This window comes from Hyaena hyaena, unplaced genomic scaffold, assembly GCF_003009895.1.
Source record: "Hyaena hyaena isolate Hyena2069 unplaced genomic scaffold, ASM300989v1 scaffold_383, whole genome shotgun sequence".
NCBI classification, from domain to species: Eukaryota; Metazoa; Chordata; class Mammalia; order Carnivora; family Hyaenidae; genus Hyaena; species Hyaena hyaena.
This window is the reverse complement of record NW_024081014.1, coordinates 1,638,645-1,652,514: the sequence shown is the minus strand read 5'-3', so window position 1 is coordinate 1,652,514 and position 13,870 is coordinate 1,638,645. Positions and strand designations below refer to the sequence as shown.

General features: G+C 35.3%; 1 protein-coding gene across 5 annotated transcripts in view; it reads right to left on the bottom strand.

Moving 5' to 3' along the window:
- Positions 1-13,870, bottom strand: part of SMARCA1 (SWI/SNF related, matrix associated, actin dependent regulator of chromatin, subfamily a, member 1) — a 76,192-nt gene that overhangs the window by 42,402 nt on the left and 19,920 nt on the right. For 4 of the 5 annotated variants that reach the window (XM_039250799.1, XM_039250801.1, XM_039250797.1 and 1 more), the window contains exons 10-17: positions 12,667-12,776; positions 11,124-11,350; positions 10,048-10,169; positions 7,411-7,446; positions 6,338-6,490; positions 3,288-3,420; positions 2,381-2,529; positions 1,503-1,622 (exon numbers count right to left, since the gene is read on the bottom strand). In XM_039250799.1, the coding sequence (XP_039106730.1) occupies positions 1,503-1,622; positions 2,381-2,529; positions 3,288-3,420; positions 6,338-6,490; positions 7,411-7,446; positions 10,048-10,169; positions 11,124-11,350; positions 12,667-12,776 (1,050 nt within the window). The remainder of the gene's footprint in view (positions 1-1,502; positions 1,623-2,380; positions 2,530-3,287; positions 3,421-6,337; positions 6,491-7,410; positions 7,447-10,047; positions 10,170-11,123; positions 11,351-12,666; positions 12,777-13,870) is intronic. The other variant, XM_039250798.1, reaches the window with a different exon arrangement.

Here is a 13,870-nt window from a genome sequence, read left to right as displayed (position 1 = left end):
ACACTTGTGGGGATGAGCACTGAGTGTTATGCAGAAACTAATTTGACAATAAACTATTTGTAAAAAAAAAAATAAAAATAAAAATAAATTTAAAAAATTAAAAAAATTAAAAAAAATAAACAAACATTAAAAAAATTTTAATAAAGCTCCATTTTAAAAAATTGCAATGTTGGGACCCTAGATTGCATTTCCTAAAACAGGGAAAGAACATTAGGGAGAACATATGTTAATTTCCTGGACCTGATAACTGTACTATGGTCATTGTTCACGTTACAGGAAGCTGAGTGAAGGATATATGTGAAATCCATACTATTTTTTTGTGATGAAGTCAAAAGTCATTTAAAAATTGAAAAAATTTTAGGGGCACCTGTGTGGCTCAGTCAGTCAAGCATCCAACTTAAGTTCAAGTCATGATCTGGCAGTTTGTAGGTTTGAGCCCCCCATCAGGCTCTGTGCTGACAGCTCAGAACCTGGAGCCTGCTTCAGATTCTGTGTCTCCCTCTCTCTCTGCCCACACTCTCTCTCTCTCTCAAAAATAAATAAACATTAAAAAAAATTTTTATTGCCATGAAATCTGGCCACGTGTAGCAACACGGATGGACCTTGAGGGTGTTATGCTGAGTGAAATACGTCAGGCAGAGAAGGACAAATACCATATGTTTGCACGTATAGGAGGATTAGGAGGAACTTAACAGAGGACCGTGGGGGAGAAGAAGGGGGGAAACAGTGGGGGAGGGGGAGAGAGGCAAATCATGAGAGACTCTTGAATGCTGAGAACAAACTGAGGACTGATGGGTGTGGGGGGGGAAGGGGAAAGATGGGCATGGAGGAAGGCACTTGTGGGGATGAGCACTGGGTGTTATATGGAAACCAACTTGACAATAAACTATTTGTAAAAAAAATTTTTTAGTTAAAAAAGATTTTAAAAACTTTAGTTATAGCCATAATTTTAAACAAAACAAGTAAAACTCTCATTTCCTCAAAGGACTCTTGCTGTCCATGCAGTATATTACTATACCCTCCATTTGACAGAGGAGAAAAATGAGTACCCAAAGTCAATTAGTGATGCAGTTGGGATTTCAGCTTCAGAATCCAGGAACTCAACCACAATCCTACACTGCTTCTCAAAAACAAGAGTAGCAGTAGCCAACAGCAGCAAAAACAATGATGAAGATGATGGTACTACTACTAATAAAAATCTAGCAGAATTTATTAAAAGATGGCACTTGCATGACATCTTCTGATATACATCAAATTTAACTCCATAGTAGAGCACTGCAGTAGTTAAGTGCCAGCGATTATTTTACTTTATTTTTGTTTTAATTCTATTTATTTTTTTAAGTAATCTTTACACCCAACATAAGGCTTGAACTCACAATCCCAAGATTAAGAGTCGCATGCTCTACCAACTGAGCCAGCCAGGCTCCCCTATCAGTGTTTTTAATATTGGTTATGCAGAGAAAGGCTAATTTGAGAGTCTAATGGCTAAGGTAAAATGTTACCTTCTGTTTTTCTCTATAATCTTCTCCTTCAAACTTGTACAAACTTTGTTCAGTGTCCATTCTAAAATTTCTCAGAGAAGATTCTCCCATTTTTTGCAAGCGTTCATTCATCTCTGCGGTCTAAAGTTCAATACATTGAAATTAGAAAATTATCACTGAACTGCATATAAAAATCTGTGGACTCTCTTTTTAGAAGTCAGGCTTTGACATGAAATATCCAATCAGTTAATTTACAAGGTAAGAATGCAATGCTAACATTAAATGAATATAAATTTAACTTACTTCAAGTATTTTAAGTATTTAAATGGTTATTCAGGTATTCTCAATTAGGCTTTCTTTAAAAATCTTTATCACTGAAGATGTAGTCACACTATAACTTCAGTCTACTTTTACTTATATTTGAAATTATCCATAATTTGTAAAATAAAAGATATAAATTGAACACAAAACTGAAACAGCTTATTAGACTTTAACAAATGATCCTTTAATCTTTCATGAAATGTTCAAAAATTTTTCATTCAATGCAATTTATCAGTAGATATTTCTAATCTAGTGCAAAAAAAGGGGGGGTTGTAAAAATGTAGTCCTGATGTATGTGACTAAAAGTGAAATTTATTTGGCTTTTAAAATATCAACATCATTTTCAATAAACATGAGGTATATAAGGTCACTCAATTTTAAACTCCAGTTCTTAGTCTCTCTCGCCAAAAATTAAACTAAAAATCCCTAAACTACCTCTGGATATCAATCTACAAGTCTTTAGAGAGAACAGGAGTTATTTTAAACATTCATTTGAAACAACACAAATACAAGAAGCATGCCAAAGTATGTTGACGTTACAGTAATTCATCTTGAAAACAAATGCCATTTTAACAAACCTTCTTTTCCCCTCTTTCCAGGAGAGTTGTAATGTCTTCATCTGTCAGCTCACTTTCTTTAGAAGCAAAAACATGGGTGGCTCCATGACGTATCATTTGCAACATTTCCTCTTTTGCCAGTTTATTAGACTGTTGGTCAATGAGTCTTCCTAATAATAAAAGTTATGTATATTCAATTATATTTCAGAGAAAGCACAGCATAATAGTTCTAATCAGACACTACCACATTTAACCATAAGTCAAGCTTTATGAGAAAGAAAAATTAGAGAGCCTTAAAGTTTTATTAATGAACAGTCCTACCAATTTTTCTTCTACCACCTTCTATTTCAATGAGTTTTTCTGTAAAATTCTAATTTTTAAAAAAGGAAGAACTTATAAGCTATTCCTCATTGACATGACTTTAATTACTTCCAAAGATAGTAAATTAACCCATAGTTTATTGGGATTTTGAGTGCATAGCTATATCGCATCTTTGTACTTCTGAAATTACATTTCTTTACCTTAAAATGTGAGTCACACTGACAGCTGAAGCTCTAAAACTCAGAAGAACAGAAATATCTTTTCATTATCAAACTTTATTTTTCAGATCAAATTTCTTTCTATCAACAGGCAATCCTAATACCTAGTAAAAAATGTTTTAAACTAAACATTTTAACTGCTGCTTAATATCAGGAACTTCAAAAGACATGCCATTGCTATTCAACTATAAGCTAGTGATGTTCAACTATCTACTCCATATACTGAATGCAAGGCTTTAAATTAGATTTAAATTAGCACTTTAAAAAAAACCTGACTTTTTTCCTCTATGTTTGCAAATTTTTGTCAACTTTAAAAGTAATCTCCTTTAAAGAAAATTGCATGTGTTTTTTTTTCAAAAACACCTAGTTAAGTTTATATGTTTAAATACCTTGTTGTATAACAATTGAGTCAAGTCTCAATTTTATCTCTGCTCTTTCTACAATCCTTTCTTCAACAGTGTTGTCCGTGATGAGACGGAACACACGTACTGGCTTCTTCTGACCAATACGATGTGCTCGATCCTAGTAGAAAGAATCCTAATGTAAGATATTGGGTATTATGGATAAAATATATAGTATAGTCACCAAATGCTATAAAATGCTGGATATAAAATTAGTTTCTGAGCTCTCTAGACCTGTCACTCTTTAAAGAAGGATGATGAGGGGTGGTGGTGGTTCAGTCGATTGAGTGTCCGACTCAATTTCGGCTCAAGTCATGATCTCACAAGGCTCTACAATGACAATGCAGAGCCTGCTTGAGATTATCTCTCTCTCTGCCCTTCCCATGCTCATGCTTTCTCTCTCAAAAATAAATAAATAAATAAAAATTTAAAAAGGAAGATGATAAATATTAAGAATATCTAGCAAGGAATTTTGTGAGGGGCAAAGTGGTTAGCAAGGGTTGCTGTGATGGCAAAAGTCAGATTTATTTCATAATCAAGCAGTTCTTTTTGTTTATGGAGGCAATTCAAGGATGTGTAGTAAAGGCTCATAAAAATTAATGGTATGATAATATCCTTACTATATAGTGGTCTAGAATTAGTCATATGGTTTATAGTTAGTAAAGGTGACAGATGGCAAGTACTGATTATATAAAAACAGCTAGAGAAATGTTTTTAAAACACAGAAGCTGCTAGGGGCACCTGGGTGGCTTGGTCAGTTAAGCATCTGACTTTGGCTCAGGTCATGATCTCACAGTTTGTGAGTTCGAACCCTGCATGGAGTTCTGTGCTGACAGCTCAGAGCCTGGAACCTGCTTCAGAGCTTGTGTGTCTCCCTCTCTCTCTGTCCTTCCCCCACTTATGCTCTGTCTCTCTCTGTCTCTCAAAAAAATAAACGCTAGGGGCACCTGGGTGACTCAGTTGGTTAAGCGTCTGACTTCCACTCAGGTCATGATCTCGTAGTTTGAGGGTTTGAGCCCCACATCGGGTTCTGTGCTGACAGCTTGGAGGCTGGAGCCTGCTTAAGATCTGTGTCTCCCTCTCTCTCTGCTCCTCCCACATTTGCACTCTATCTCCCAAAAATAAAATAAACATTAAAAATTTTTTTAATAAAATAAATGTTAAAAAAACTTTTAAAAACACAGAAACTGCTAGAACAAATAGGTGAAAGGAGAAGGGCAATAGAAAAAAAAAAACAAATCAAAGAAACAAGATTCAAGACAGCCCTTGAACTAAATATAAAAACACTAGAGCCCAGTAACAATTTCAACACAGCATACTGAATGAGAATGTAACACCCTACACAAATTTCAAATTCAGATCAGCTATACTCTTAACAGTTTTAAGTAAAAGAAGTGTTATCATCAACAGGTTTTCCAGTTCTGTAACCTTATAACTCACTGGGGCTTACTCCTACTGTCAAAACAGGTAGCTCAGTACAATGCTAAAGTAATAATAAAAAAGCATGTTAATTTAAAAATGTCCTAATGAATAAACAGGGTGCCTAGGTGGCTCAGTCAGTTAAGAGTCTGACTTCAGCTCAGGTCATGATCTCACAGTTCATGGGTTTGAGCCCTGTGTCTTGCTCTGTGCTGACAGCTCAGAGCCTGGAGCCTGCTTCAGATTCTGTGTCTCCCTCTCTCTCTCTCTCCTTCCCCTGCTTGTGCTCTGTCTCTGCCTCTCTCTCAAATGTAAGTAAACATTTGGGCGCCTGGGTAGCTCAGTCTGTTAAGCGTCCAACTTCGGCTCAGGTCATGATCTCACGGTTCATGGGTTCGAGTCCTGCGTCGGGCTCTGTGCTGACAGCTCAGAGCCTGGAGCCTGTTTCGGATTCTGTGTTTCCCTCTCTCTCTGCCCCTCCCCTGTTCACGCTGTCTCTATCTCAGAAATAAACAACAAACATTTAAAAAAAATAAGTAAACATTAAAAAAATAATAATAAAAATAAAAATGTCCTAATGGTCAATAGGTTTCAATTGTCTATTATTAAAATAAAAAAGAAGATGGTGGGTGCACTCCTGAGTTCTGGCCTCAAAAAAATATGAATACAAATATATAAATAAAGTTTTTAAAAAGGAATAACTTCTAAGCTATGCCTCATTGACAGGACTTTAATTGCTTCCAAAGATAGTAAATTATCCTGCAAGTTATTGGGATTTTGAGTGCATAGCTACTTTAAATCTTTGTACTTCTGAAATTAAATTTCTTTATCTTAAAGTGTGAGTCACACTGACAGATGTAGCTCTGATTTAGTAAATGACACCATGATGAAAAGTAAGAGAAATAGCTCCTTGTAACTTTTTTTAAAAAGGGTAGGATAGCTTTTTTTTTTTTTTGAGAGGGAGAGAGAGAGTGTGTGTGTGTGTGCGCGCACACATACATGCAAGAAGGAGAGCGTCAGAGGGAGATGGTAGGAGAGAATCTTAAGCAGGCTCCAAGCTAAGCACTGAGTCAGAAGCTTAACGAACTGAGCCATGCAGGTGCCCCAAAAGGGTAGGATCATTACTAATGGTGTCCTTAGGTAGCAAACATTTTCCTGGAATATATTCCTTTGTTACCTTTTTACTTCCTCACCCCAAATGTTTTATTACAAAAGTTAAAATCATACCTCTCCTAATTTCAGTGCTAAGGATTTTAATATATTTACTTATTCAGCATAATTAATATTGACAGACTAACTTTTTAACCCTTTTCATTAAGACATATGTATATGTCCCCTTCAATATTCAGGAGTGGGATAAAACATTTCCGTTTCATGATAAAAGTTAAAATAAACACATAAATGCTATCGTTGGGTCTGGGGTATATGTGTGTTTGTTTTGTTTCCTTTCTTGTTTCGCAATTAGCAGCATCTTTTGTTTTCCAGGATAATCTATTTCAACATCCTTAAAACCTCCCAAAATTATTATTACCCTTTTATCATAATTTACCTGTCTGCTGTATAAATAACAATAGTATTTTGAGCTAAGATAAATTTCTGACATCATTAAAAATACTAACCATAGCTTGGAGATCAACCTGTGGATTCCAGTCTGAATCATATAGTATAACCACATCAGCACTTGCCAAGTTAATTCCGAGACCCCCAGCTCTGGTACTCAGCATAAAGATGAATTTGCTACTATTAGGAACATTAAAGGCCTCTATTGCTTCCTTTTTTAAATTGACACAGGAGATGGAAGAAAAGGAGAGAAAAAATAACATTTATTACCAAAGTCCTTAAGAAAGAAATATTTTAACATGCATATTCAAAAGCCCCCTTTATAATATTGTTCTATCAAAAATAATTAAGCATACATCTATATACTGTACTTTGTGAATTACTGTAGAAAAGTATTTTACATAAAGTTCCTTCTAATCTTTAGAAGCTTACATCAATAGAGACAAACTCAGAACAACTTCATAGACAAAGTAATAAATAATTTATTTAAAGGAATAATAGTGAAAATGTTTTAATTGAGAGCTGAAAAGTACCTAGAAAGTAAAATGTCAGCTATCTCAGATTCATTCCCATTACTTTATACAGGATTAATAAGGAAGGGATAGTTTAGAAGACCAGCCAAGAGAGAAAAAGGTTCAGGATGCAAATGAGAGTAATGGATGAAAGGGAGGTTAAGTAGATTTATTGCTATATCATGAAAAGGGGCAAACAGGGAAGTAAGTAATGAGGAAATTCAAGAAGGTAATCCATGAATACTTAGTAAAGAGTCTTAAAAATTAATGGGATGCTAATATCCATACTATATAAAGATCTCATAAAAATTAATTAGAAAGAAAACACTAAGACCCCAATAGAAAAATGAGCAAAAAGAAAAAAACAGACAATTCACAGAAGAACAAATACAAATGGCTAATAAATACAAAAATAATGTTCAATCTCACTAGTAAACAAATAAATGCAAATTAAAACATAATACCATTTTTTGAAGATTAAAAAAATGATAATACTCAATGTTGACGAGGGGGCGGTGAGACGGGCACTCTCATACATTGCTGCAGGGAGTGTAAATTGGTACAACCTTTCTGGAAAGCAATTTGGCAATATGCATCAAGAGTCTTAAAAATGTTCATACCCTTTGACCCAGTAATTCCACTTCTAGGAATTTATCCTAAGGAAATAATCAGAAATGTGCACAAAGATTTATGTATAAGGACTTTCACTTTAGCATTATTTATAATAGTGAAAAATTGGAAACAACCTAAATGATCAACAATTGGGGAATAGATCATTTATAGTACGTCCACTGGATATGTATTATACTTAAATTATTTACAATAAATTTTATTACTGATATAGGCAAGTACAACATAATGCTAAGTAAAACGTTACTAAACTTCATATATAGTATATATAGTTTAACAGCAATTACTTATATATATTATATATACAAAAGGAGATTGGCCAGAAATACTTTTCTTTATTTTGCAAATTTCCTTTGGCAATCATATATTACTTTCATAATCAGAAAATACAGAAAGTTATATTTTTAATGAATGGAATGGCATGGTCAAAAGTTGCAGCAGAGGTGGCACTCAGTGCTGCAGTCCATATAGCATGTAGAGGGGGAAGTGTAGAAAGCAGCATGGTGTAGTGAGAGGCAATTTGGTGTAGAGGAAATAGCAAAAACCTGGTGTGAATCATTACCATTCATTACACGTGTTTCTAAGCAAGCATTTAACCTCTCTGAGATAGTTTCAAGTGGAGAAAATTTTGCCAGTAAATTATATATTACTAGGATGCTAGGATAATTCAGTTGGAACTATACATTGCCTAGCTTAGAGAAGTTGCTTGACAAATGTCAGATCTTTTCCCTATAATAGTGAGGAGGCCAATTAAGTAAAGGTAATAAGAACTGAGTCAGAGAATGACCAGAGACTTAGATAGCTGAATTTAGCTCTACCAATGAAGGGCAAATCTGAGAACTATTGAAAAAGAATTGTTTATTAACAGCTAGCACATAATGAAAGTAAGGAATCAAATATGGTCTTTTCCTCCTTACTAAGGAAACATAACATGATTATGTGGACAGCAGTATAATGGGAAAAGGGGGCATTTCCAAAAACAAAAACAAAAACAAAAAAAACCCAGCTCTGCTTTGCCGTATCTAAAGTCAATATATGTAATTCAAAGCCTCTGAAGAGAGAATATTATTTTGAAATTTTAAGAAACCAGAATAATTTAGGTATAATTAAGTAAATTCCACATTGTTCATGAGCAGAGAGACCTCTGATTTTGAGGTCAGAAACCACCTACTTTTCTGCCTCAGTATCATCTTCATTATAAGAAAAAGGGTCATTTTGAATAGTATTATATGGCTTATGCTTTATGTGGATTTGGAGAAACCCATTCTGAGGAATGAATCAGCAAAAATCCCAATAAAGCTTCAAATTACCATTTCAGAGAAAGGAAACTACTATAGATCAGGGATCAGTGTAAACTTTAATACACCCATTATTTGTAAATGTTATCAATGGGTATCAGGTTAACTCTAGATATTAAAAGAGCCTGTGTGCCTGCTATGGGCCCTATCCTATGCTATAGCCAAGCTTCAATAAGGAAGCACACACGGGACAGTGTTCACTGAAGCTATGGAAGGAAAGGGACATGGACTAAGAGTCTTTGCAGCCTGAGATGGGGCCCTAAAGCTGAGAGGTAAAAGACCTGTGTGCAATTTTCTGACAGTATATCCTGCTTGACACAATTTAAAAACTATGCTCATATCTATTATATCCAATGATCCTCACAGCACTGTCAGAAAAAAGAAGCCTAGGTATTAACAGTACCCAAATAATACAGTTAAAAATACTGAGGCTCAGAGAAGTAAATAGCTTGCATATTTACTACAAAATGGCAGAGTTGGTCCTAAAATTTATGTCTTCTGAAACCAAGTTCAATGCATTTTCCACTATACCATGAAATCACAATCTTTGCCCAGAGCATGAGAATAGACTTAAAAGAAAAACCAAAGACAGAACCTTGAAGGACCACAGAAAAGAGAAGATAAATTAGCAAAGCTCTCCCCCTAGGAAAGTGCTTTAAAGGGTTTAAAATACATTAGACCCATGACATTCATGAAGGATAATCTAAAGACCTGTAAGAATTATAGGTGCTATAATATACTGGGTGCTAGTTAGCCTTCCTCACTAGCTAAGCGACTCATTCCTATATACCAACCTTTTAGTATTCCAATATCCAAATGCATGATAAGCACCTATATCTACGCTTATAGATTTCAGTTTTACAAAATCTATCTAACACTGAGATTACTCCCTTTACAAATTACAATGTTTCATGAGTCTTTATGGTTGCTAATAAACTAATAAATCTCAACTGTTAAACTCCACAAATGGCGCGGGTCTACTGTAGGAAGCAAATCAAGAAAAATAAGACATAGAATCAGAGGTTAAAGAGTAGTATGAGAAACAGTAATCAAAAGGTTAGAGATAGCAGTGGTTACAGGAGGTAAGAGTATAATGGTGTAGTGTCCTTTAGATAAGTGATGATGTCTTTGAAGACCTTGTAATGGATGCTTTGTAAAGAGTCAGTGTTATGGAAGACAAACTGAAGATCACAGACCCAGAGGGGGTTAGTGAGAAATTCAATGCACCCAGCTAAAAAAAAAAAAAAGGCCAAAGTTCAAAACTACTGAATGATGAAAAATATGGCTTAATTGAATTCTGAATTTGAAGTTTTGTTTTCTTTTCCTCACCTCTCTTTCTTCATGTGGAGTTTGTCCATCTAGTCGACAATACTCATAACCACGCCACATACAATAATCCTCCAGAATGTCCAGCAAGCGAGTCATCTGGCTAAAAATGAGAACCCTTGAACCTAAAACATTTCCCCCCAAAAAGCAAGTTATTCAATCTGTGTAAAACTAATTTAAAATTTACAAAAATAAAATTAAACATCACATGTAATAAAAATGCATAGTACATGAACTCTCCACAACACACACACACACACACACACACACACACACACAACACCTTCAAGGAATGCTGTACAGAATTATGCATTTCTGAATTATGAATTTTTAAGGACTTCAAAACCTTCCACACATAATGAGATTATTTAAAGTCTGCCTTTACTCTGTCCTGAGGATGAATGATAGGTCCATACCACCTTTCACTAGACTACTGCAGTAGTCTCCCAACCAGTCTCCTGTTTCTCATCTCTCATCATCATCATTAGAACCCCCATACTGCTTCCAAGTTCTCCCCCCAAACATAGATGTCTGATTGTGTTAGCTGACACAGCAAAATCTTCTAGGACACACCCCCTCCTCACCTTCCAAATGGTCCAAACTTCTTAAAGCATGCTTAAAAGGCCTTCTATAATCTGGCCCCATCTAATTTTCCAGATTCATCAACTACCACTCTACCTAAATACCATAAGCTCAGCATTTCCTGTTTTCACAATTCTGTTTCATTGCCCTAGAAAATGACTCCTTTCCTTCTCCCCATGATTTACTCCTACACATTCTCCAGTGCTTACTTCAAATGTTCTTTGTGAAGATTTCCCCAACTCCCAGCATCTCAACGTATGATGGCACTTATCACAACAAATTACAACTATTCCTCTTCACTACACTATGAGTTTCTCCAAGGCAAAGACTGTTGTCTTACACATTGTTGTATACCCAACCCATAGGACAGTTCCCGGCAAATAATAAGTACTCAATAATGTTTGCTGAATAAATGGATGAGTGAATATGCAAAATATTATTTATACACAAGTCACTAATATAATCATTTCATATAAATGTACAGATTTGTAACTCACCCTGTTCTTTTAGTTTGGCCAAGAGTTTATCAAGAACTACCATTTTACCACTGTTGCTGACAATGTGTTCATCAGTGGTATAAGGTGGGCCAGGTTCAGCACCATCAAACAGGTAAGGATGATTACAACATTTTCGAAGCTGCATCAGAATGTTTAAAAGTCGCATCTTGTCCATCTTGCCAGCAGAGTTTAACACATCGATATCTTTCATCAGGATTTTTGTATACCTAAAATTTTAAACTACAATTAATCATTGATTATTAGAACGTTTTAATGGCATCAAGCAATGTCCCTTTGGTGATCAGCACTGAGTCTTATTTAAAGACTTTGAGACTCAATCTAATCAGTAAAACCAAGAAACTTTTGAACATTTTAACTTGTATGTTGCCCATAAACTTGTTTCCTCCTGCTTTATTCATTGCTATAACTTGCCATCAGCTGATAACTATTCATAAAACTGTATCTGATAATTAATTATTTAATAACTACAAAATTTGCTGAAAGCTGACATCTAACTTTTACTTGTTTGAGCTAAAAAACAATCACAATTTCTTATACCTATCTTCATAAGGCATTTTTTTCTGATCTGTAAACATTTTTCAATACCTTTTGTTGACCTTTACCCAGATGAAAACAGACTTATTTATCCACCTACACAGTAATTAATATTTAATAATAATAACAGCCAACTTGCACTGGGTGAAAGTGCCAGGTATCATGTGAAGGGTTTTATATAAATTATCTTGTTAAATCTTCACAACTCTGAGGTATGTACTAGAATCACCCCTATTTTATGAATGGAAGTTCAGGCAGCTCAGAGAAGTGAAACAGTCTACTCAGGACCACAAGGGACAAAGCCGGAGTTTGGTCTTTTGTCTGAATCTAGAGAAATATACTCTTCACCACTACCCTATACTGGTCTCAGTAGTAGAGAAGTCATTATATAAGTGACCTAATTTTATTTATATAAACAATATTTTGCTACTTTAAGCAGCATTATGACATAAGCATATTTAATTTGTGATTCCTTGTGACTTCTCTTATCAATTTCCTGCTTTGCTTGAACTTACCAAACTGGTTCAGTTTCTAGTTTTATAATACCCACAATCCCTATTCTCATCCATCTTTTTATTACTTATTGTTATGGTTATTACTATTTCCACTGATGGAGAAAGCAAGAAAAAAAAATAATTGTGCAAATGACATTAGCCTCTTTAACCCTGACATCAACTCAAGCTAAGTATTATACATGTTTTACAGAAGAGACACTGATGCTATAGAATTTGTCCAAGCTAAATAGCTACTGAGAGACAAAGCACTGGATTCAAATACAGGTATAGAGACTCAAAGCCAACATTCCTTCCCAAAAGCTAAATAAAATATTAACCAATTTTCTATTAAAATACTTGAACTACTTAACTTGCCATTTAAACATCAAATGTTAAAGTTTTGATCTAAAGGTGTAACTAAACCACCACAAAGTTAAATTTTAATAAATCCTTATACTAAATAAATGCTAAATAGAAAAAAAAAAATAGCTCACCATTCTCGTTGCATTTTACTCAATCCCAAGTAAATCTTTATTTCCTTTTTAGGAGGCAGGCTCTTCTCTACATCAGTTTTTATACGACGTAACAAAAATGGTTTTAAAACCTAAAAAGTGATAGTTTTTATAAAAGTTTACGAAATATTTAATATTATAAATTATATCTTTCATTGACAACACCCTACTGTGAAATTTACTTCCCAATGCATAACCTGAAAAACACTACCAATGTCAGCTGCCAATGCTCTCAGTAAAAAAGAATCAAGTAATGGCCCATTAGAAAATTGGAATGGGGGTGGGGCATCTGGGTGGCTCAGTTGGTTAAGCGCCAGACTGAGGCTCAGGTCATCTCGCAGTTTGTGGGTGTGAGCCCTGCATCAGGCTCTGCACTGACCGCTCGGAGCCTGGAGCCTGCTTTGCATTCTGTGTCTCCCTCTCTCTCTGCCCCTCCCCCCAACTCTAAAAAATAAATAAACATTAAAAAAAATGAGTATAGGGAACTTAAACTAGATATTCATAATTCAATGGCACAAACTACATTAAAATGATAACAAGATTACTGACTATTAAATAGGCATAAAAGAATCTTTTTTTAAAGTGTATTTATTTATCTTGAGAGGCAGAAATTGTGAGTGTGGGGAGGGGCAGAGAGAGAGGGAGAGAGAATCCCAAGCAGGCTCTGTAGGCTCTGTGCTGTTAGCACAGGGCAGCGGGCGGGGGCGGGGAGACTTAGTCTGACAAACCAAGAGATCATGACCTGAGCTCAGATCAAGAGTGAGATGTTTAAGGGCACCTGGGTGGCTCAGTTGGTTAAGCGTCTGATTTTGACTCAGGCCATGATCTCACAGTTTGTGGGTTCAAGCCCCATGTAGGGCTCTGTGCTGACAGCCCAGAACCTGAAGCCTATTTTGGATTCTGTATCTTTCTTTCTCTCTGCCCCACCCCAATTCATACTCTGTCTCCCTCTGTCTCTCAAAAATTAATAAACATTAAAAAAATTAATTTTTTAAAAAGAAGTGGCATTGGGGAACTAGAAAAATATTGAAGCCATCTTGAGACAGGCTGAGAATATAGTGGAGTTCATTTCCCAAAGAGGCTGTCAGAAAGGTTGAGAGAGGGAAGCACTGAGACTGAGCCAAGAGGTAAACCCAAAAGTTCAAACACATTCTACAGCCATTTGTTTTCTGGTGTGGTTATATAC